The sequence below is a fragment of the Papaver somniferum genome, chromosome 5 (assembly GCF_003573695.1).
Source record: "Papaver somniferum cultivar HN1 chromosome 5, ASM357369v1, whole genome shotgun sequence".
Classification (NCBI taxonomy): Eukaryota; Viridiplantae; Streptophyta; class Magnoliopsida; order Ranunculales; family Papaveraceae; genus Papaver; species Papaver somniferum.
In genome coordinates, this window is record NC_039362.1 from 55,588,553 (window position 1) to 55,612,611 (window position 24,059).

At 36.6% G+C, this 24,059-nt stretch overlaps 2 protein-coding genes across 2 annotated transcripts; one reads left to right on the forward strand and one right to left on the reverse strand.

The window, feature by feature from the left end:
• Positions 1-5,233: 5,233 nt before the first annotated feature.
• On the forward strand, positions 5,234-7,527 carry LOC113281613. Its single transcript, XM_026530400.1, has 5 exons — positions 5,234-5,337; positions 5,782-5,841; positions 5,960-6,028; positions 6,234-6,332; positions 6,467-7,527. The coding sequence occupies exons 2-5, from the start codon at positions 5,792-5,794 to the stop codon at positions 7,386-7,388; spliced, it is 1,140 nt and encodes a 379-aa protein (XP_026386185.1). The 5' UTR covers positions 5,234-5,337; positions 5,782-5,791; the 3' UTR covers positions 7,389-7,527.
• Positions 7,528-14,236: 6,709 nt separating this feature from the next.
• LOC113281615 (ABC transporter A family member 2-like) lies at positions 14,237-20,393 on the reverse strand. Its single transcript, XM_026530401.1, has 16 exons — positions 19,921-20,393; positions 18,792-19,023; positions 18,475-18,644; positions 18,169-18,354; positions 17,957-18,052; positions 17,659-17,859; positions 17,405-17,564; positions 17,083-17,309; positions 16,755-16,872; positions 16,571-16,647; positions 16,369-16,458; positions 16,033-16,176; positions 15,490-15,819; positions 15,330-15,410; positions 14,969-15,145; positions 14,237-14,713 (listed from the first exon to the last, which is right to left on the reverse strand). The coding sequence occupies exons 1-16, from the start codon at positions 20,290-20,292 to the stop codon at positions 14,438-14,440; spliced, it is 2,937 nt and encodes a 978-aa protein (XP_026386186.1). The 5' UTR covers positions 20,293-20,393; the 3' UTR covers positions 14,237-14,437.
• Between the last annotated feature and the right edge of the window lie 3,666 nt (positions 20,394-24,059).

The following is a 24,059-nucleotide window of genomic DNA, read 5'->3' on the forward strand; positions in this document are numbered from 1 at the left end:
CTTACCAACATCTCCATACGAATACTCCATAACGACATATCTTCCAACATCGATAAGTATCCCATAAGCACCATAATGTCTCTCACATAACCACCTCAATAAGTGGGATGAATCCCTCACATCTCTACGAGATTTACATTGAGGATTCCATGACTAAAACACTTAGCCTAGACCTCCTTATATAGGAGTCACAAACTTGGTTCCCAAGTATTAGCCTCCTTGATTTAGGAAACCATCTCCAACTAGAAAACCATGATCAAATTAGGTATCCTATCTTAATATGGTAATTAACTCAAACTAAGAATTTAACCTAACCTAGGAAAACATCGTTTCCCTACAATAATATACAAAAGTTTAATATTATGGAGGACGACAATACCTTAGATATACAAAAATTTCCACTCTCGGCAAAATCAGTCAACATTAGTAGCATTGTTGCTGGATACCGACGGATATCGTATTTGTATCAGTGAGGACTCATAAAATACTGTTATTGTATATGGGGAACAATGAGATTTATTGAGACTTACTTTGGGTAACGATTGTAAATTGCATACTACTGATATGGGATATTAGAAATCGAATGCGTTTTCAACATGAAATCATGCCGGTATAGACTGCAGCCTCTAAGCTTAAGCATTTGATTAGTGAATCCGGTAGGTTGAATAAGGGTTATATGAGAAATTCGATGAAGGAGCTGTATATATTCATATTTTTCAAGATAACATGTAGAGCTTATAGAGCGCCCAAAATCATTGAGGTTTGTTGGCAGCAACCACTTTATAGCTGGTTCAAAATATATGTTGATGGTTCTCTTTAGGGAACCCAGATCCAACGGGGTGCGGTGTTGTATTTCGAAATCATAACTCCTTGGTAATTGGAAGTTTAGCATAGTCCATTGGTGTGGACAACTTAGTTTCAGTGGAGTTCTCGGGAGCCAACCATTTATGCGTTCAAAATTGCTCGGTTGAAGGTTATGTCACGCATATGGTTTAAATGCGCGACTCGATACATGTTATCAAAGCATTGTATGATTGTTCTTTGGTGCCATCGAGACTAGCAGTGCATGGTGATAACCGTATGAAATTCTTATATAGAGAGGGAAATGCAATAGAGGGTCTCTTGGTTAAATGGGAAGCTTCTACAGGGCCTGAGCCGCCAAATTTTATTCGTTCTACTGTAGGAATTGATAGATCAGTCGTGGCAGTTTATCACTTTTGATAGTTTCCATCATGTTTTTTAGCCTTTTCGCTTTCATTTGCTTTCTCTCTTTCTTGTCTGTTGAGGTCCTAGCCTAGTCCTCCTTATTATTTTTTCTTGCCTTTCTCAATAAATTGCTCTCGTAAAAATAAAATAAATAAATAAACTATTAGTTTATAGTGAAACTGTTAATTACATATGAGTTTCTATGAAAGCCATTGATTATGAAAATGGCATGATGGACATGTATTGCTTATAATTCTTGGCATTCTTGCATGAACTGATAAGTGACATGCACTATTTCCATACACCACCACTACCTGTGGGAAATTTGGTGTTCCCTACAATGCATCCAAATGGCAAACCTCTTCTAAAGTCGGCAAGTGAGGTTTAATGAATTTTCACGTTAATCATAAAAATCTACATTTACAACACTGGTAGAGCTGTTTAGCCGTTTGACTAATTGCCTTGTCTTCCTATCCAGCCGTCAGAAGGCACAAAGCAATTTTCTGGTGCTTCACCGTTAACGGCTGCAAGAATGAAATCAACCAAACGAACACTTCACTAAAAGAGCTTACATAACTAACACAATATACTCAGCATAGTATTTAACGTTACAGAATTCGGACAAATCATGAATGCCATGAGCCAGAGCCTGTACTTGATTGAGGGGGTTGTTAACCTTGCTCAACTGTGCTTTGAGATTGATTATTTATTTTTTTAATTGTGTGAGAAACTAAGCTAGAAGATAATATTGTAGAGGGTAGAGACGATGGTCCCGTTCGTACTGGTTACAAGGAAACCTAATAAATCTGTTTCTAAACTAGGAATGACCATTGAGGTTGGAAGGTCGACTCATATATGCAGGTTTGCTACTATAGACAAAGAAGTTGACCCCATTTTCAGAAGTTGACCACAGAGAAAGCACCATAAGTATGCCCCGTGGTTACAGTTTTTCAACTGCTCAAATGCATCTTGACGAAAGCGACGCGGTTTAATTCAACCGGGAATCCATCTGGCAGCTGCCACACAAGCCAACATTATTTTACTTCTTACATAACTCACCAAGATGTTCTTGCTTGCCCTCATTCTCGATTCTCCTTATTTGAAATGGTAAAAGAAACTACGACGCACATCTTGTGTAGTTATTTTATGGAGATGCTGCTCACTATCACCATTCACCTGCAAAATACAAAAGCAAAGAGCTATCATCATAAGACTTGACATAACAGGTAAGAATGAGCCCCTAAAAAAGATGGAGCCAATAGTTATAACCTTCAAACTCTTAAACTTTCTGTGATCCCTTTTCCTTTTCTTATCCTTCATTTTCTCCTGGTTATGTTTAGAATCGCCACCTTTGTGAATTCCCCTTTTAGGTTCAAGTTCCAATTCAGCTAAAAGTGCTTCTCTTACAGCATCAGATTTCTCTTTAGCATCTCTGGCAACTAGTTCCTCTTAAGTGTGCCTGGAAAAGAGAACAACCACGAAAACAAGTAAGTTACATCTAAAAATAATTGCTGATGATTATAACATAAACGACTGAACAAGAGGCAGGATAATCTCCCGAAAACTGTAGGAAGATAAAGGGACAATCTTCAGCTCTAATTTTTGTATGTCCAAGGCAGTTTGATTCATGATATCAATTTTAAAGATCTGCTGAACACAACACATAAGATGCAAGTTACACACCCACCTATGCAGATAGCTGAACCTTCGGTGTGTGGATTGATACTATAATGCAATTATCTGCTTGATGGAGAACATCACACATTCTCCACTTGTCTTCATTCCGCGTGTCTGCAAAAACTGATGAGATAAAAACAACCATGTAATGCATCCTCACCTCGTTTTCTTGTTGCACATCTGCGTGGTGGTGTTACAAGTTTCTGAAGTGTCATCGGTATCCTAATGCTAATGAACCGAATGCGACCGGGATACCGCTGAACCCGTCATATTTCCAGTTCGGTTTGACCAACCGACCTTGTGATTTTATCAAAAAAACCCAAGTTTTTGTTTGGGCATAAGGTGTGCGTGCTGCGTGGTGATGCAAATTTCCAATCGGTTTCCTAATTCTAATGGTGCAGGGGGTAAGGGTGTAATAAAATTAGGAAAGTGTAATGGTTATGTTTTTTATTAATAAATAAAGGATGTCCGACCTATTTGAGATGACATGCACAACGAAGAAGAAGCATTAGAAGATAGCTCCTCCTCGACATGAGATCTCTATGTTGTTGCTGTGCAGGCGATTCAATCACGTAAGTAGGAATAATGCAAATACAAAATAATTTATCATTGTTTTTCTTTTGATAGACCGAGAATGTGTGTCAACGATCCATTGTAATTTGTTTATACATGAGTCATCTGGATTTGACTCGTCCAGATATGAGTTAAATCACCTGACTCATCTGGATTTAGTTCGTCTAGATCCGAGTGAAATCATCTGATCATCTGGATCTCATTCAATATCTTGGCTTTGTCCCATCCCATGAATCAGGCAATGTAATTTATATCGATCGGTATCCGCAATACGAAACCACTATATTGGTGATACAAAATATGCCTCTGATAATATCGACCTATACGAGTCAACTTAAATCTCCGATATGAGGATTATTTAGGTATATTAGGTGAAGAATGAGGGTAGTGTAGGTCTTTCAAAGGAAGGGAATGGATAAATACGAGAAGAATTTTATCACGTGTTTAGTTGGATGGAAATGAATCAGTTACTTAGGAATACAATTTCATTCCCATGTTTGATAAATAGGATTAGAAAGCAGTTAGGAATAGGAATCCCAAAAAGTAAGAGAATCCAAAATCCACGAAGTATGGATTTAGGATTCCCCTTTTTTGCGAATAGGATTCCTGAAAATAGAATTCCTTTCCCATTAACCAAACACGCCATTACTTCTTCACCCGAAAAAACTCATCTCAGCTGAAGGAAAGTGAAAGGAATTTTAAAATCAACAAATTAAGTTTTTAATCTCAATCTTATCCACGAGAATCAATGGGGTTATTCTTGTCGATCTCATTTATATATATATATATATGAAAGGAAGGAATTTTAGCTTTGATTATTAATCTTTTTCTGGATTTTAGATATTCTACGATTATTAGCTAACAAAAGGTTAAGGTTATGATAATTACTCTCTTCTTTTGCTTTGATTTTGATTTTTTCGTATGCTAAATGGCGGCTCTTTGTGTTTTTCTATGAACATTTGTTTATTTTCTAAAGTAAACGGGTCCAACTCAGGCTCAAACTGGTTTTACTCTCTTTGTATTTATTTTTTTGTGATAATTACATTTTGTTATTTGACTCAAACTGGTCCAAATCAGACACCAGGTAATGTCTAGGTGGTTGAATACGGAATTCTATGTATGAGTAGTTTTTGAATAATAAGGATACCAATCCATTCATTGGCATTGGCCATTGGACGCCTCCAGGCAAGTTGATACTCCCTGTTAGCAGTCATGCTTAAAACCCCCAGAAACCATCCTAAATTCATTTCATTTCATTTACAAGCTCTTAGCTTCTCCCTCTTCACTTCTACTCTATGTTGCACGGACACTTCAAGAAAGATGTCATAACTGTGTCGGACACACGAACGGACACGACACGGTTATGACACTTTCCGACACTCGATGGACACGCCACATCACGTGTCGCGTAAAAATTGATATTGGATATATTGCAGAACCATTGGACACTTTCGGACACATCATAAATGATTTATTTTGGTTTACACAGTCAAAATAAACTAAATGTGACACTAATTTATTCTTGTTTTAGTCAAATCAAGCATATTTCATGAAAAACTTTACTATTATTACATTATTATTAATTTTATATAATTAGTAATCAAATATTTTAAAAATAAGAGTAATTATTTTGTTGTGTAGATTGTAGTAATATTTCATTTTAATGATGTGAGTAATATATATATAACGTGTCCCCGCAACTCGTTTTTTTTGAGATTTGACGTGTCTTCGTAATTGTGTCGTAACTATGTCCCGTATCCGTGTCCGTGCAACATAGCTTCTACTTTATTATTTATTTTACCTTGAGCAGCTTTTCTTCTAGATCTGTCTTCTCTGGTAACTCCAGATCTCCGATCCCCCCTTTCGCTTATCCCCACGAAGGTTTGCTTTTAAATCCCGTCTTCTTTGAGTTCACTACTACAAGTTTTCGATGTCTTTACCTGTTAAAAATGGGATCTTTAGATCTATTTTCTGCTGATAATTAGCTTTTCTTCTTCTGTCAAATAGATTAGTAGTTGTAAATAGACTTCTTATTGTCGATCCTGTATCATTATTTTAACAAAAGTTTGGAAATTTTTTATTTTTGTTTCCAACCAAGATAGACTTACTGTTTATTTTCATCATTATTTATCTTCTTTCTTTCAGCTAGAGAGATATTCTTTAAATGTTAGAATTATGAATAGTTGTAAACCCCTCAGAACCCATCTTCTTAAAAGTTTCCAGTAATGGTGATCAGATGTTTAGTCTCTTAAATCTTTTGTATCTATTTATCTTTGTTCTAAAGATAGTAACATAGTATATATTTTCCCTTTTTATTCTTTTCAGTGACTCTGATATGGAGGGTCGTGCTCATAAAAAAAAGGGTAAGGTTCATGGATCGAGCAGGTAATGTCTACTTACTTCGTTTTAAGTAATGATGATCGGATGCTTAGTCTCTTAAATCCTCTATTTATCTTGAATCAATTATCTTTAGACATTTCACAGTTTAATTTGTTCTTTGCAGAGTGGATCATGGGATTGCTGGTATTGATAAAAAAAAATTCGGCAAACAAAATACTAGCCCCCCTCAAACGTATTTATCTTCTTTCTTTCAGCTAGAGAGATATTCTTAAATATATTAGAGTTATAAATAGTTGTAAACCCCTCAGAACCCATCTTCTTACAAGTTTTAAGTAATGATGATCGGATGTTTAGTCTCTTACATCTTTTATATCTATTCATATTTGTTCCTCAGATAGTAATATCTATATATTCTGCTTTTTTATTCTTTTCAACAGTCGTGCTGATAAACAAAAAGGAAAGTCTCATGAATTAGGCACCAAAGTAAGAAGTATCGGTTTTGATTATTCTTATGAGTTTGATCATGATGCATATAGGTAATATTTACTTACTTCGTTTTAAGTAATGTTGATCGGATGCTTAGTCTGTTAAGTCCATTATTTATCTTGAATAAATTATCTTTAGGTATTTCACAGTTTGTGATATATTGCGTTTAATTTGTTTTATTCAGAATGGATGAGAGTGGTAATATTGTTCCTCGTCAAACGTTTGAAGAGAATTGGACGATTGGTAAATACGTTACAGATATGCATGGGTATGAAATTCCGGATGATCATTTTATGAGTGAAGATGAGGTATCTGATGATGGTGATGTAGCATGTATGACTAATCAGCTGTCCCGTGCTAAGATTGGAAAATCACATGTCACAGAATGCATTTCCCTACCTCCTCATGACCCTGAAGATGTGTTCCTGCTAACTTTTGATGGACATCGTAAAAAGGAAGTCAATGGTGGTTATGGGGCACTCTTGCGTTGTGCTAATGGTCAGCCTGTTGTCGCTGTTGCTGGAGGTTCCAGACGAAGTATTTCAGCTTTTTATCATACTTTAGAGGGGTTCCTAGCTGGTTTGGAACTTGCTGTCCTTGCAAACGTTCCGGCAGTCTTCTGCGCTTGTAATTCTCATAGGGTTTTCAACACTCTTTCGGAGTGTTTTATCTTCAACAGCGAAGGTGGATGTCGCCGTCATCCTGAAGATTCATTTGATTTGGTTTGCCAACCTTGTCTGAATAGGAATCTGACCATTGAGGAACGAGTTGATGAAGGTCTTTTTTATGAAATCGTGCAGAAGATAGTGGAGACGGGACAACAATACTATCGCGACTGTGGTATACTGAAGGCATATATGAAAGAATTGAATAGACCTGCCGACTTTCTTGCCAAGCTGGTGCCTACCCCTGGGGAGGAATGGAAGCTTAAACCAGAACAATTCCCTGCTGCTTTGATGGCTCTTGTTAATCAGCATGGAGGGGGAACCCTTTTGGTTACGACAATTAGTTATTTAGCCAAGTTGGTGAGCTGTGGAGGAAATGACCCTAATGACTTGGAGGGGCTCTTGTTTATCAACTTTTTATTATTATTAATCTTAGTCTGACTTCTTAATTTATCTGTGCCTGAACTCCTAATTAGTATTAAATTTAGTATTAATTATGTATGTGGGTTAAAAAGAATATTTGTTAGTTGATGAACAATGATGAATTTAGTCAATTAGTATTAAATTTAGTCTTTGTAAATTAGATTTCAGTTTATTATTGAATTTTGGTAATGCGTTTACCAAATGATACCATCAGACGAGGCAAATTAAGCAACCTTGGTCCTTGAGTAATCCTTGTAACTATTTAATGAGATTCCGAAACGTTGGGCACTCAAAAAAAAAAAAAAAAAGTTATGTTTTAATACGAGATGCTCAGTGTTTGAAAGTCTAGAAACTCTTCAATCTTCATATTCTATAGGTATTAAGGACACGAAAAATCAGCTGGTGAAACCCTATCAACTGGTAAAATGTCTACATAACCGTTGTGTACACCTCATCTATACCTTTAATCCTCGCAGTCTCGCTGGAGAATATTTTTTTTTAAAAAACTAAATAAATCATATGTGGGCAAATAAATAGAAAATTGAGAATGTTCCATCAGAAATGCTCTAATAGGCGGCATAATATATATAGAGAAAAAAAAGATTATATTAAAGTTGTGTAGAAAACTTTGAATAAGTCTTCGAAGATTAGGACTATCTAGTTTGCACTTATTTTTCTGAATAGTTGTTTTACTTTTTCTTATGAGGTTTGTTAGGGTAACAATATGTTTCCTATATATGTTCTCTCTGATTAAACTTCTAAAAATAAGAAAGTGTTTTGTTTTCTGATACATTTCATGGTATCAGAGCATACACCGATCCTAGAAAAGAAAACCCAAATAAAAAACAATGCCTAAACAAGCTCCTAAAGCCACAACTTCAGAATCCTCAACCATAACAAGCAGTGTTGACACTGCTGTTGTTCATTCTTCTTATCACATAAATGTTCATCGACTGGATGGTACGACTTATCTAGAGTGGGCACAATCTGTCAAACTAGTTGTAGATGGTCGTGGGAAGCTTGGATATCTTACTGGTGATGAGATAAAACCAGTTGAATCTGATCCAAAGTTTAAAACTTGGAGATCTGAAAATTCCTTGGTTACTGGATGGCTTCTCCAATCCATGGAAAGTTCCATCTCAAAACCACATATGTTCATGAGTACTGCTAAAGAGATTTGGGACTCTGTTCATGCAACGTATTCAGATCTAGAAAACTCGTCACAAATATTTGAACTGAAATCAAAGTTATGGAGTACCAAGCAAGGTGAGAGAGACATCACCACATATTTCAATGAGATGGTGGCTTGGTGGCAGGAGTTAGACCAATGTTATGATGATAAATGGGAAAGTCCAAATGATTGTACTCGTTTTTTGAATCGTGAAGAAAATGGTCGTGTTTATCTGTTTTTGGCTGGAGTGAACCCAAGTTTAGATGAAGTGAAGGGTAGAATTTTGGGGAAGAAGCCATTTCCTAAGGTAAGAGAAGTATTTTCAGAGTTGAGACAAGAGCAAGCTAGAAAGCGAGTTATGCTACACACTCCGATTCAATATGAAAGTTCTGCTTTGGTTTCCCATGGACCAGATGGAGATGGAGAAAGGACAAAGAAACCATGGTGTGATCATTGCAAGAAGCCGTGGCATACTCGTGAGAAGTGCTGGAGATTACACCCACACTTGAAGCCTGCAAATCCTAAAAGAAACGTTGGTAGAGCATTGCAAACAACCACATCAGAATCACTAGAGTATCAAGAGAATTCTAGAGCGTCTTCCTTTACAAAGGAACAAGTTGATCAACTTTCTCAACGTCTCCCTACAATTGTTCCAATCTCCTGGTGGTCATACATATGCTAATCCTTCTTGTTCTTTAGCTCATAAAGGTAACATAAGCTGTCATATCTCCTTTAATGTCATCTCTAGTTCCTCTATAAGTTCCAATTATACCTGGATTCTAGATTCTGGAGCAACTGATCACATGAAAAATTGTGCTCAATTGTTTCAATCTTATAGACCATGTGCTGGTAATCAAAAAATCAGAGTTGCAGATGGTTCATTTTCGGCTATAGTCGGTGTTGGATCTGTCCAACTTTCTCCTCAGTTAACTCTTGATAATGTCCTTCATGTTCCTAAATTATCCTGTAATTTACTTTCTATCAGTAAATTCACTCATGAACTCAACTGTTGTGTTCGTTTTTATTCATCTCATTGTGAATTCCAGGATCTGGTCTTGGGGAAGATGATTGGCAATGCTAAAGAGGTTGATGGACTTTATAGATATGTGGATGGTTCGAAACCTGTGTTCCCTGCTCATAGTTCTTGTTTTGAGTCTGTTTCAGTTTCCTTTGATCATGAAACTTTCGACTAGGTCACCCTAGCTTTCATTATCTTAAACGATTGTTTCCAAGTTTGTTCATCAATAAAAAAATTCCAATGTGAATTTTGTACTTTGGCTAAACATCATCGATCTTTTTACCCAATCCAACCATATAAACCTACCACGCCTTTCACTCTAATCCACAGTGATGTTTGGGGACCTTCACAAACTCCAAATATTTCAGGAAAAAGATGGTTTGTTACATTTTTTGATGATCATACTAGACTAGGTTGGGTATTCTTGATGAAAGAAAAATCTGAAGTAACAACAATATTTCAAAACTTCTACAACATGATTCAAACCCAATTCAACACAAACATTAAAATCTTTCGGAGTGACAATGGAAGAGAATTCTTCAATAGTGTTTTAGAGAAATATTTCTTAGAGAAAGGCATTGTTCATCAAAGTTCATGCATCGATACACCTAAACAAAATGGAGTTGTTGAACGAAATAATAAACACCTCTTAGAAGTGTATCGAGCTATTAGGTTCACCAACAATGTTCCAAAATACCCGTGGGGGGATTCTATACTGACAGTTATATATTTGATCAATCGTATGCCATCTAAAGTCCTCAATTTTGAAACACCATTAGCTGTTTTTCATCGTCACTTTCCAAATGATCGATTTTCCAGTGTTTTACCTGTTAAGATTTTTGGTTGTACAGTGTATGTATTTGATAAAGCCAGCAACAAACTTGATCCTAGAGCCAAAAAATGTGTTTTCATAGGATATTCAGCTACTCAAAAGGGTTACAAGTGCTATGACCCTATCTCTAAAAAAACTTATGTATCCTTTGATGTCAAATTCTTTGAATCTCATCCATATTTTAAATCTCATCTTCAGGGAGAGAATATAGGAGAAGATTCGACTTTAGAGGGAACAAAAAATATGAATTCACCAGTAGAATTAACTGAGGGTTTTGAAGATAAGTATGATAATGTAGGTCAATGTTCAAACCTAGATCTCAATTCTGTTGTAAACAGTCATCCAAGTCAGAAAGATCTTCCTAATAGTTCAGAAAATCGTGCAACGGATTCTTCACCTTATCCTGAAATTAATCAGTCAAACACTTCACCAACGCTTGAAAATAGGAGTTTAAGCTTATCCCCTAGTCTGCAAGATCCTATAAATTCTATTATTGAACCAGAACCTTCAACAAAACACTTCAGGAAAATATATTCAAGAAGAAATCCTTACAAACAGAAAGAAGACACTATGAACCTCATACATTGCCATGAATCTGAACCAAGGCAAGCTCCAACCACTGTAAGTACTTCTCCATCTCTCTCGAATCAATTATCTCAAGACAATACTCCATCATCTGATTTGAATGTCCCTATTGGCAATAGAAAGGGTACTCGATCTTGTACAAGTCGTCCCTTATATCCTTTATCAAAGTTCGTTTCTTTCGAATGTCTTTCATATTCCTTTTCTTCCTTCACCTCTCATGTGTCATCTGTGGAGATTCCAAAAAATGTGCAGGATGCTCTACTAGTTCCAGAATAGAAAGACGCAACACATGAAGATATGAATGCTCTTGAGAAGAATGGAACATGGGAAAAGGTTGATCTACCAAAGAGAAAATCACTTGTTGGGTGTAAGTGGGTATTCACAATAAAGTACAAGTCTGATGGGAGTCTAGAAAGGTACAAGGAAAGGTTGGTTTCGAAGGGCTTTACACAGACTTACGGCATCGACTACACTGAAACATTCGCTCCTATTGCGAAACTGAATACTGTTCGGGTCCTCTTATCGATTGCTGTCAATCTTGATTGGCCGTTATACCAGCTTGATATCAAGAACGCCTTCTTGAATGGTGATCTTGAAGAAGAAGTCTACATGAAACCACCACCAGGGTTTGAGGAGAAGTTTGGCTCGAAAGTTTGCAAGCTGAAGAAAGCTCTCTACGGACTGAAACAATCTCCTAGGGCTTGGTTCGAAAGGTTTACCCAGGCAGTTAAGAAACAAGGGTATATTCAATCTCAGGGAGATCACACAATGTTTACAAGACACTCGAATGAAGGGAAGGTAGTTGTGTTGATTGTGTATGTTGACGATATCATAGTAACTGGTGATGATGTAAGTGAAATGCAAAGGCTGAAGGAAGGATTATCCAAGGAATTTGAAACCAAGGATTTGGGACCCTTAAAATATTTCCTAGGTATGGAAGTTGCAAGATCAAGTAATGGCATAACAATAACACAACGCAAATATGTGGAGGATCTTCTTCACGAGACTGGTTTGAGTGGCTATAAACCAGTTGACACACCCATTGATGTTAATAACAAACTTGGAGCTCATAGAGAAAGTCAACCTGTGGACACAACTAGGTATCAAAGGTTGGTTGGGAAACTAATTTATTTGTCACATACTCGTCCTGATATTGCTTTCGCTGTTAGTCGAGTAAGCCAATTCATGCACTCTCCACGGAAAGAGCACTTGGATGCAGTTTACCGAATTGTGAGATACTTTAAAGGCTCTCCTGGACGAGGCTTGTTGTTTAAGAAGAATGATCAAAGAAGAATTGAAGCTTTTACTGATGCAGATTGGGCTGGTTCTATTGAAGATAGAAGGTCAACTTCTGGTTATTGCACATATGTGTGGGGGAATTTGGTTACTTGGAGCAGTAAAAAACAAAGTGTGGTTACAAGAAGCGGTGCAGAGGCTGAGTTTAGAGCCATGTCTAATGGAATATGTGAACTAATATGGTTGAAGCGAATTCTTGAAGAATTATCGATGCCTATGAGTAGACCAATGAAGTTGTATTGCGACAACAAGGCAGCTATAAGCATTGCACAGAATCCAGTGCAACATGATAGAACAAAGCACATAGAAATTGACAGACATTTCATAAAGGAAAAAATCGAGAATGGAGTGATCTGTTTACCGTTTATGTCGACTTCTCAACAAACAACAGATATTCTCACAAAGGGATTATTCAAGCCTGTTTTTGAGTATTTAGTGAGCAAGTTGGGCGTGACTGATATCTATGCACCAACTTGAGGGGGAGTGTAGAAAACTTTGAATAAGTCTTCTTAGAAGATTAGGATTATCTAGTTTGCACTTATTTTTCTGAATAGTTGTTTTACTTTTTCTTAGGAAGTCTGTTAGGGTAACAATATGTTGCCTATATATGTTCTCTGTGATTAAACTTCTAAGAATAAGAAAGTGTTTTGTTTTCTGATACCTTTCAAGTTGCATACACGATTTTAACCGAGTACATTTTCTCTATTTCACGTAATTTACAGTTGTACTGACGCGTCTGCTCAGTGATAAGTAGAGTGGTGAAACGGAATGGCACTTTTGTTAGATTGATGCTAAATATACCGCCCATTCGAACAATGTTAAAACCGCTTACTCATAGATAAGTAGGTCTCACCCCTCATGGATTTGCAAGGGTGGCTTTTGGATCCCATTTGTGCAGAGACAGAGGGAGGTGGGTGCAAGTAGGATCTGACGACTTGCACCCACCTCCCTCAAGAAAACAGTTTTATTTTGGACGAGCAAATAAGATGTTTTCTTGCTTATCGAAATTATACATGTGTACATCTGGATGGTTGCGACAAAAGGCAGACAGACTAATAAAACTGAAAAAGAAAAGGGATACAAAAAATTTATTTTACTTAAAAAGACAATTCAAAAAGTAATATGCTATCTCTGTTTTTAGAAAAAGAGATATTATCACTGTTTTATTTTAGCCTAAAATTGGGCCAAATTGAAAAGCGATAATATTATTTGTTTTTTAAAAACAGAGGAAATATATGTTAAATTTAAAGTTTTTCGTAAACCCACTGGAGGGAATATATGTTAAATTTAAAGTTCGCCTTAAACCCACCATTCGCGTACCCGTAAGAAAACTCAAAAATTGATGAAAAAAACATACAAATATCTTTGTATACAAGTTAACAACACTCCCAGGGGAATGATATGCAACTAAACCAACCTGTGTATTTAGATGTGCCTCAACTCAAAGTATTCACAGAACACAGTCAAGCATAGCAATCAGACTTGCAAATGAGAATGGTTTTCAAACAGGTTCAGCAGGGATACGGTGCGACACAACAGACGACCATAGCAGTAACAGTGGGATTTATAGCAGCAATTGTCTTGGCACAGCAACGAAGAATCAGAGATATTACCGTGGAAATAGAAGACAAGCTAGTTCAAAAGCAGGTGAAGAAGAAACTGCAGAAGATGGAACCAATGTCTGAAAATTTACTTTTAAATTCTGTAATAGACTCTCTAAGTTATTTCAAACAGTTAAAATTGTAGTCTCTTAAAGGCATCCTACAATTATAAAACTTCTAGAAATGGCCAAAAAAATCCCTAAACACTTCTGCTGTGGAAGATGAGTGGGAAAGTTTCTTGCCAGAAAACTCTATGTAAATGCCATGTGGAAGTCCTCTTTCACTGGCTAGTTTGTTTTAGTAGTCTTTCCAAAAAAAAAAAAAAAGAATATTCGCGACGGCGGTAAATCACGGCACAGTAACTAGTAAAAACATATAAAAGAAACGGGCAAAATTATGAGCTAAACTCTAGTTGGTTTCTGTTACATGATATTTTAAGAAAAATTTATAATACAGTGATCGAAATAAAAATGGAAGAAGGAAATGAAGTATCACACACGTTACACGTATGACATTATAAGCTAGTGGTGGTACAACATTACAATGGCTATAAATGTACGGAAGTTACCGGTGGTTTGAGCCCTCAATTTCTGCAGGATCAAAGATGATACCATGAACAAGTTGCGTCCTGCCTAAGAAACTCCTTTGCCTAGTCAAGACTGGTGTGGTAGCTGCAGCAATTGGTTGAGCATTTCTGGGTACAGTAGATTCAGGCGAATGGCCTGAAATGCATAATGCACCAGTTTCGTCTTGCTCCCAGTATACTTCAACCATAAGACCTCTTGGGTTTTCTGTAGATTCTGTTCCAGGAATACCAACGTACCTTGCTCCTCTTGGTATCTAAATAAAAAGTCAGATATTCAGAAAACCGACAGATTTCAGTTACCGCTGAAGCCACATATATAATAGACCGAGGTAATAAAAAAGATGGAGAGGAGAAAGAAGTGTGCCTTTGGTGTTTGGGGGATAATTCTATAATCATTCACAATTTTTAACGTTTGAAAATCTAAAGTTAGTCTGAACTTAGAAACCAACCAAAATTTATTTTATCCTAGTTTCGCAGAATTTATTGATGATAAAGTAAACAGAATTTACCTCTAGTAGTAACCCAGATGTTAAACTCAGAGTCACTAAAGTCCCCTCTGCCACTGCACTTTCTAGCTCTGCTCGTTTTGCTATATTTAAAAACACCTCTTCAAGGGTTGTAAGTCCGAGTTGGATGTCTGATATGCCAAACTCTCTTTCCCTATCTTGAAGCTCCTCAAAAAATTTCTGCAAGAAGAATAGGAGTATGTTCAAGAAAGAAGAAACAGAACAAAGATAAACTGTAGTATGCACTAATTATTATGTTCCATATTTACACATTACAAACACAAAAATGTATCTGTTCACTTCAAGGTATTCGGAGATAATTATGAAATGGCAAAAAAATAAAGAATGAGTAGTTGGTACATACTGTTAGTTGTCCTTCTTTTTCATGAGGAATAACAAATGTTAAGAAAGATTTGTTCTCCTCTTTGGGTAGTACATCCAAATGCTGCAAAGTAGATCACTGAAGTTAGTCAACAAAACCTTGCTATGCTACAATACGTTAACCACTTTCTAACAAGACATACTTGTTTAAAGAACTGCTTCACAGCCACGTGATGAGGTTCAGTTGCACCATTTGCCTCCCCATTTCTAAGAGTTTGTCCATTCAGAGGAGTTTGTCCTGGAGTGCTCTCAAGGAAGCTCACATTAGCAATAAAACCAGTCCCAAACCGTGATTTCAATCTGATTGATGTTCCAATGCATCGGAGCTTCCCCTTAGCCATAATTGCTATGCGATCCCCTAAAATATCAGCTTCTTCCATTGAGTGAGTTGTAAGAACAATTGCACGCCCTTCCTTAGCATTCTCTATGATGTCCCACACATGCCTCCGGGTGATTGGGTCCATTCCAGTAGTCTGCATATCAAAGGAAATGTCAATGGAATGCATTGAATAAACTTCATGTTTCACAAAAGAAACCTGGGACAAGAGGATCGCGCCATGTGATTAAGGAACTGTTGAGGACCCTCATCAACATGGTGGAAAACTTGCCCCATGTTATACTTAGGTTGGCACAATAAAACCTCTGAAATTTGTTAAAAAGTAAGACATTCAAAAAAAATTGCATACCGGCTCATCCAAGATAACCAGTTTTGGATCTCCAATAAGAGCTATTGCAACACTGAGCCGACGCTTCATCCCTCCACTACAGCTTCCCGCCCTAACTTTTGCTGCATTAGCAAGCTTCACCTCGGCTAGGGATTTATCAACAACCTGTTGTTGCCACTATATCATTTTCCATATACGAGACTCTATTGGGAATATCGATACTTAAATAGTGATGCCACCTTTGAGTAATTCCAGCCATGCATAACTAAAACGGAGCAATTCCAGCCACACATAACTAAAACGGCACATAGCCAGATATAAGAGGTAGAGAAATATCTTTTTTGAGCTATAACGTACCGATTTGATTGTAGCAGGGGGGAGACCTTTAATACTAGCAAAGAGATGAAGGTGTTCTTGTCCGGATAATTCCTCCCAAAGGATATCAAACTAATGAAAAACAACAAACGAGGTCAGTTCAAGTTTCATTTATTTTGAGCATAAGCTACATTTTTAAAATTTTCCTTTTGCAAAGCAAACAATTGGATATGAAAAAGCATACCTGTGGACAAACTCCTATCAACCTTCGAATATTTGACATTCCAACAGAGCTTCGTACAGAATAACCATAAATCAATGCTGTTCAAGAAAAATAGAGAATTCATTTAAGTGACCAAGCCCATCAAAATGTATAACATATAAAAATTAAAAGTACTCATGAAAATTATGATCTTAGTAACTATTACCATCTCCTCCTGTGACGGGTGTATTTCCAGTCAAACAATTAATCGCTGTCGTTTTCCCAGCTCCATTGGGTCCTAGAAGACAAAATAGCTGATCCTTTGCAAAGTTCACCCACAACCCCTAAAGATGGTAAATCGGAAAATGAGAAGAATGATTCCAGTTTTTTATGGGTTGGATATTCTGGCCCTTCATGAATAAGAAAGAAGTTAAAGGCAGGATTGAGATCATGCATTTTTGGTTCAGGCATCTGAGAACCATGGAGGAGGAACAACTAGCATGCCTGCTCTTCATGATTCGACACACTTTGTATCAAGATAAAATTGAATTTACCTTGACAGAATGGTAAGGAGATGTTCTCTTGCATTTACAGCAACCCATATCTAGTGTCCCAGGGTAAGTCTTTGCAAGACCACGTATCTGAACTGCGATACTTGGATCATTACTTCCTTCAGCCATTTGCTGTTTTACGATACTTTCCTCTTCGCGGACATCTTCATCATCTGGATTAGTATCTTCCAATGGTGGAATTGCACCCGTGCAACTACAAATGCCACCCTCTGATAAAAGTGAAGAAAACAATTACTCTCATACACCAAAAACTAAGAACTAGGACAACTTGGAGGAGAAAAATATTTGGAAGTTAAGTAGGTACCTGATACCTTGCCTCCACCTCGTCCAGTCCAGTACCCTGGGTTCAAGAAGTAAAAGCATGATTTTCTGACGCCTGATGCATTTGGGATTATGTTGTCGAAGTACAGAGCCAAAAGAAACCAAAGAAAGAAGGTCGCCACGAACCATGTATATATGTCAGCCTGTTGAGACATGTTTAATTGGGTAAGTGTAATCAATGCAGAAATTTTCCTCTTTTTGTAAGTACATGTCTGAGATATCAAAGTGTGGACATACAATTGTTATCACACAATCAGTCTCAGTCACTGGACACTGTGACCGACCGCTCCAGCTAATCCCACTATCTTCGGAAGTAGCTGTCGCGTCTCCAAGTGTTTTAAGAGCTTTAGCAAGAAGATTAGGAGAGAAGAGAGACCAAACAATCCGATAAATCATAGAGGTGCTATCAGTGTAAGGAAATCCAAATGTTGTAACAAGCTGTTTAGACGAAAGAACAAAGAAACTATTACTGTAGAATATTTTAGTTGAAAACAGTACTGGGAGTTGCTGTATGAATTGAGGGAGTTCATCTTACCTGGGTCAAAAAGCCGACAATAAATATGGAGAAACCAACCGTCGTTGCCGATGATGCCTTACTAATGAAAGTGGAAATCAGGAACGCTAAGCCAACCTAGCATCACGAGTCAGTAAATAAAAAATTATATTAACAGATTAACTACAAAAAAGCTCATAAACCTTATAGCTTGCTGAAGGATAAAGAAGTGATGAAGACTGCATATAACGTACCATATTTATCTGGAAAAGGAAGAAAACAAAGAAAAGAACTCCAAAACTATTATTTAGGAAAAAGTCGAACTGAAACATCATCCCAAACAGAACAATGAAAAGCGAGGAGATAAAAGTGGTAACAGTCTCCCATGTGAGCCATGACAACCAATAGGCAGTTTCGTAAAGACCCATCGTAGACATAGCCTGCAAGTCCAAACATAAATAATAATGAATACACATTAAATTGATTGGAACAAAGGGATTCTCTATGCAAAAAACTTAAAATATGCAAGGACAATTAAAAGAAGAGAATCATGTCAATACCTGACGCAGCTTAAGTTCTTTCTCTGCGACCAAAGCACCAATTTCAAACACAAACGCAAACATGGCAATCGCAAGGAAGAAGGTTGGTCCAACAATTCCAACCGCTGAGAAAGTTCTAACAGCAGGATGTGCAAACTCCTTAAGCCCAACAGTCCAACTAAAATCTGGAACTGCACACACATCAAGTTCACTACTAATAAGTATGTGGTAGAAGATTCTTCACATAATTCATATAAGGACGATACAAAGAAAGTTTGAATTTCCCACCAATGAAACAACAAGGAAAAAAAGTAAAAAGGCAAAAGAGAATGGAGAACCTTGAAGAAGGGATCTCGCAATCTCACGCTCCGCAGCAATTTGAAGTGGAACTTGAAATTTAAAAGTAGGGTCTTCGCTATTTCCCCGTTTCCTAACAGCAGTTGAGTTTGTTTGAATTCCATAGCTTATTACAGTAGCACTTCTATCCCTGAAATGCAAAGCTCCAGGTACTTGCATAGGATTCTTGAAAAGCCAATTGTCAACCTCCTTACGTGTAATGAATGCTCGAACCTGTACAATTCATAAATGAAACTATATTTAGTCCACCTTTTTAAGGCCAAGTAAAAAGCATTTTATTTCAGCAAAACAACTTCTCAGGTTTAACATACGAAATCTAAATCTTTGTATCACTTATTAAGTAAAGTTGCATTAGTTTTCTAATGACCGAGCCGTCCAACAGAAGCACATATTTGCAGTTTGTTAATTACGGACGTAGACCAAGTAAAATGAAACCTAACTAGATGACCCTTGACCCAAACTCCAATTAGACTTTCGAAATATGAAGAACAGATGGTCTGACATCTGACTCAAAGCCAAAATTCAAGCATTGATCTTTTTTTGCTAATTCTCCAGAATTTGACTTGTTCATATATTCACATCTTGACAACTCACAAGATTTCATCACGTCGAACAAGTCAGATAGAACTAAAAGGTTGATCAAATTCCTTTTTTGTTTTTTATCTTAAGGTTGATCACATTCCCCTTGCTTGAATTAGACATGTCAAATATTCAAACACAAACAGCTGACTCAGAACCCATAAATGTACTGGTGGTGATATTGTTTCCTGCTGACTCGCCTGAATATGAACTAACTCATTATCACTTACCTAGACTGCTAGACAATATATTCATCGAGTCAGACACATGCTGCCCTACAAGGCTACAATTATAAAGCTGACTCAACAACCCTTTATGAGTCAGACATGCAGAAAATTAACCACAAATATCTGACACATATCCAAGTCAGATTCAGACCTTCAGTCAACAAAAAATCCCAAAGAATATTTTATTACTTCACCTTTACATCACAAAAAATCAAAAACCGATGCACAAAATTCCCTGAAATTCTTCAATTGAAACTCAACAAAAAAAACTTGAAAATCCAAAATGAAAGTAAATGAAATTTACCTTATCAGTTTGAATTGGTCTACCAGGATTATTACTCATGATGTTACTAACAATATCTTCAATTCTGGGATTTCCTTTCCCACTCCATATAAAATCGTAACAAGGTTGCTTAACATAAAACTTATCTTCACAGGGTGGTATTGACGGAGAAACCAAAGCTTCTGGATCAAAAACATTTTCGTAGGTAGATGTACCTGAGAATCTAGAACTGATTGCTTTTTCAATAGCAAAGATTAGAAATATGAAGAATAAGGATGAGAATAATTGCATAAACGTTGATCTTTTGTTTCTCCATGAAAGTAGTAAGTTTTTTTTCAGCAATGCTTTGTATTGTTGGTATAATAGAGGTACTCCTCTTAATACTTCTACCATTTTCTTCTCTCTTGAAGGAGAGGAAGAGGGAGAAATGAAATGAAATAAGTCCCTTTTAAATTATTAAGGTATTAATAGATTTCATTGTACTACAAGGAAAAACGGCGCGATTTCTTGTGTGGAAGCGTCAAAGAGAGAAATTGAATTTTTTTTTTTTTCTCTTTATTTTAAACAGTTTTGACTCTTAGAAAGAATGAGTTGAATAATCAACGAAGTTTACTTCTAATGTGACGTTACTTATTACAGTTTACGCCCCTGTCCTAGAAAGTGGACGCACATGGTATTAATCAAAAAAGAAATTCTAATCTGACGTTACTTATTACAGTTTACTTCTTTTCAACATGTCTTGTTGAAAAGAAATTCATGTTTCGAAAAAAGAAAAAAACGAAATTCAAACTCTCGTCACTTGTAGACCACCTAGTAACTTTATCACTGTATTATAATGATATCGGCGATAAAATATAATATAGTTTTGATTTGATGCGAGCAATAGTTGGTGGAAATAAACATGATTTACCTATGCAACGTCATTTAATAAACGGAAATGCTATTAAGCTCCCTATTCTCCACCTCCATATTCACCTCCTTACAATCTAAGCCCCACACATCTATATCGAGATCCGCATTCAGGTTTAGATGGGGTTCACCATATCCCAAATATGGGATTTAGATTGTAGGGAGGAGAATAGAGAGGTGGACAATAGGGAGCTGAATAGCGCTGCCGTTTAATAAAGTGCTAGATAATACTTGCGATGAATAAATATCGGGATCACAAAAAATAGTCACGCGGACTTGCATAATGTTCATGTTGTTATAAATAATTTCAAAATGAGCAAACTTTTATTATGACTAGAGTTAAGTCACCACCCACAGTTAAATAGATCAGTTAAATTACCTAATTATCCATGCATATGTATGTTATTTTTTTTCTTCTATTAGTGGTGTTCTTGGATGATGGTACTTGGTGGCGGTGATGCTGCCGCTTACATGTTGTAAAAGTGTTTCATCTCAGTTCAGGATCCTTACATGACATTCATCCAAAGGGTTCATCATTTTCCCATTGATGTTTACCTGAATCCTAGTCCAGTTTAGGATCGACCCTTACATGTCTTTTTCTTTTTTGAGAAGTCAAAAATTATATCAAAGTGAAAAATCTACAAAGTTTACATGATAGAAAACAAGAAAATAGGATCACAGCAACCCGCAAAACACCTTAGCCTACCTATTTAAAGCGATAAGAACTACCCGGCCATTGAACAACATGAATGAGTCCGGTCTACCAAAATGATAATCAATAACACCTTCAGCGAGAGAACTGCCTATCTAAGCCAAGTTATCTACCGAGAAGTTAGCTTCTCTATAATTATGCTCCTAAACAATACCTTTGAAGTTTTCGTAGGTCAACAAACAATGTTGTTTAATTATCCAAGGAACACTGCCAGTGACAAAATCCTGAACCGCACTCACGGAATCCAACCCAATCAGAATTCTATTAAAACCTCATTGACTGGACCATTCAATCTCGTGCATTAGCTCGTAAATTCAGCCATGTAGTTGGATTAAATGCCAAGACCAACACTAATAGCACCTAAAACTTCGTTGTTGTTATTCCTTTCCATAACTTTGGCACCCGCATTTCCAGGATTGTCCCTAGCTGCGCCATCACAATAAATAAGAAGAACATTGCTAACCTGCATCGATTGTTACATGTCATTGATCTGAAGGTTTTACCGCTTTTCCTTTGGGGTTTGCCGGAACTCTAGCCGAATTCAGGTTCGTTACATGGAATTCACTCAAAGGGTTTACTGTTTTCCTCCCGTGGTTTACCTTGAGCTTCCACCACTACCACTACCACTTCATTACCACCACCTCAACTTTTTCGGTTAAATGAAAAGGGTATTTTTGGATAAGATAACACCGTTTATTTTCAAAAGTGTTAATCAGATGTGTAAAGCAAATTAAAAGTATGAACAATTTGTAAACACAAATTAAAAAGTATGACTATTTTGTAATTGGGCCATAAATATCTACTCAAATTTCGTTGTTTGATTTAACAAATTTATGGAAAACATTATTTAGTTATTGACTGACTCAAATACCACATGTCCTATAGTAGTTGGTTTCACATGCCTAAGTGAACAACGATCGACATGAAAATTTTATCTTAAAGAAAAGAGTTGAATGTAGCTAATATTCGGTCATATGATCTTGATGTTACTACTAATTTCATTGCTAAAATAACCAATACTATTTTGAAAAGGTGGGGGTCTAACAACCACATCCAATATTTCGTTCGGCAATCTGTATGGACTAACTCCAGTATAATTCTGTGAGAATCATTAGACAATCAGATTGTATTAAGGAAATATATCCAAGAGATGTATCTCTATTTCTCAATACAATCTGCAATCGAACAGAAAGAAATCTGTGAGCCAGATTGATATGAGAAATAACTTGAACGGTATCAAAAACCAATGTTCAAGTGTCAATAAATTACTACCCAACAAACAAGGTAGGGTTTCCCAATTTATTGAACTACGCACAACCTGTGATATTCCAATTATATAAAATATAATGCGGAAAAGAAATAACACAGACACCAGAAATTTTGTTAACGAGGAAACCGCAAATGCAGAAAAACCCCGGGACCTAGTCCAGTTTTGAACACCATACTGTATTAAGCCGATACATATACTAGCCTACTACAAATTAACTTCGGACTGGAATGTAGTTGAGCCCTAATCAATCTCACACTGATCAAGGTACAGTCGCGTTCCTTACGCCTCTGAATCTCAACAGGACTCTACGCACTTGATTCCCCTAACTGATCACCCACAACTAAGAGTTGATACCACCCAAAATCGAAGACTTATAAACAAATCTGTCTCCCACAGAAATGTATATTCTGATAGATAAATCTGTCTCCCACAGAAATACCTATGAAGTTTTGTTCCGTCTTATGATAAATCAAGGTGCACAGGAACCAATTGGTTATCCGGTCTTACATTCCCGAAGAAAAGCCTAGAAATATCAATCAACTCACAATAACTTAACTATATGGTAGTAGAACAAGTTATTGTGGAATCACAAAGAATGAGACTAAGAGCTTTATTATTACTTTTTATATCTTACCAATCGGAGATAAATCTCGAGAAAATTTAGAGAAGATAGTACTCAACACGATAGAACAAGTAAGGTCAGAATACACAACTACAGAGAAAATAGTTGGATCTGGCTTCAGAATCCCAATGAAGTCCTCAAGTCGTTAACCTATAATGGTTTTAGGAAAAACCTAGGTTAAAGGAGAATCGACTCTAGTCGCAACTAGTATTACACAGGAGGTATGGGGATTAGGTTTCCCAGTTTCTAGAGTTCTCCTTTATATAGCCTTTCAAATCAGGGTTTGCTAAGTTAGCTTAGAACCAAAGCATTCCATATTCACCGTTAGATGAAAATCTGATATAAGATACAAGCTAAGTCTGCTTGAGACTAACGCAATATCTCTCCACCGTTAGATGGTCTTAACTTGTCACACACAAATGAAATATACTTTCATTTAGATGTGGGTAACCGTACCTAAACGTGTATATTGAGTTGGCTCAATAATAGTTAACCAAAGTTAGCCATATGAACACTTTTATCTTAACCACATTCATCTAACACATCTAGATCAACTATGTTGATCAATCAATCATGAAAGATAATCAAATGAATTTAATTGTGTTTCATAGAGTTGTTCAATTATTGACAATCACATAGAAGTATAT

Coding starts and splice junctions, on each gene's coding strand:
- LOC113281613 (XM_026530400.1), top strand. CDS start 5,792: ATGGAGGGTCGTGCTCATAAAAAAAAGGGTAAGGTTCATGGATCGAGC. Junction 6,029..6,233: donor AATACTAGCCCCCCTCAAAC/GTATTTATCTTC, acceptor TCTTTTCAACAG/TCGTGCTGATAAACAAAAAG. Junction 6,333..6,466: donor TTTGATCATGATGCATATAG/GTAATATTTACT, acceptor TGTTTTATTCAG/AATGGATGAGAGTGGTAATA.
- LOC113281615 (XM_026530401.1), bottom strand. CDS start 20,292: ATGGTAGAAGTATTAAGAGGAGTACCTCTATTATACCAACAATACAAA. Junction 18,053..18,168: donor TCCTTTTCCAGATAAATATG/GTACGTTATATG, acceptor TCGTGATGCTAG/GTTGGCTTAGCGTTCCTGAT. Junction 17,565..17,658: donor CTGATTGTGTGATAACAATT/GTATGTCCACAC, acceptor ATGTCTCAACAG/GCTGACATATATACATGGTT.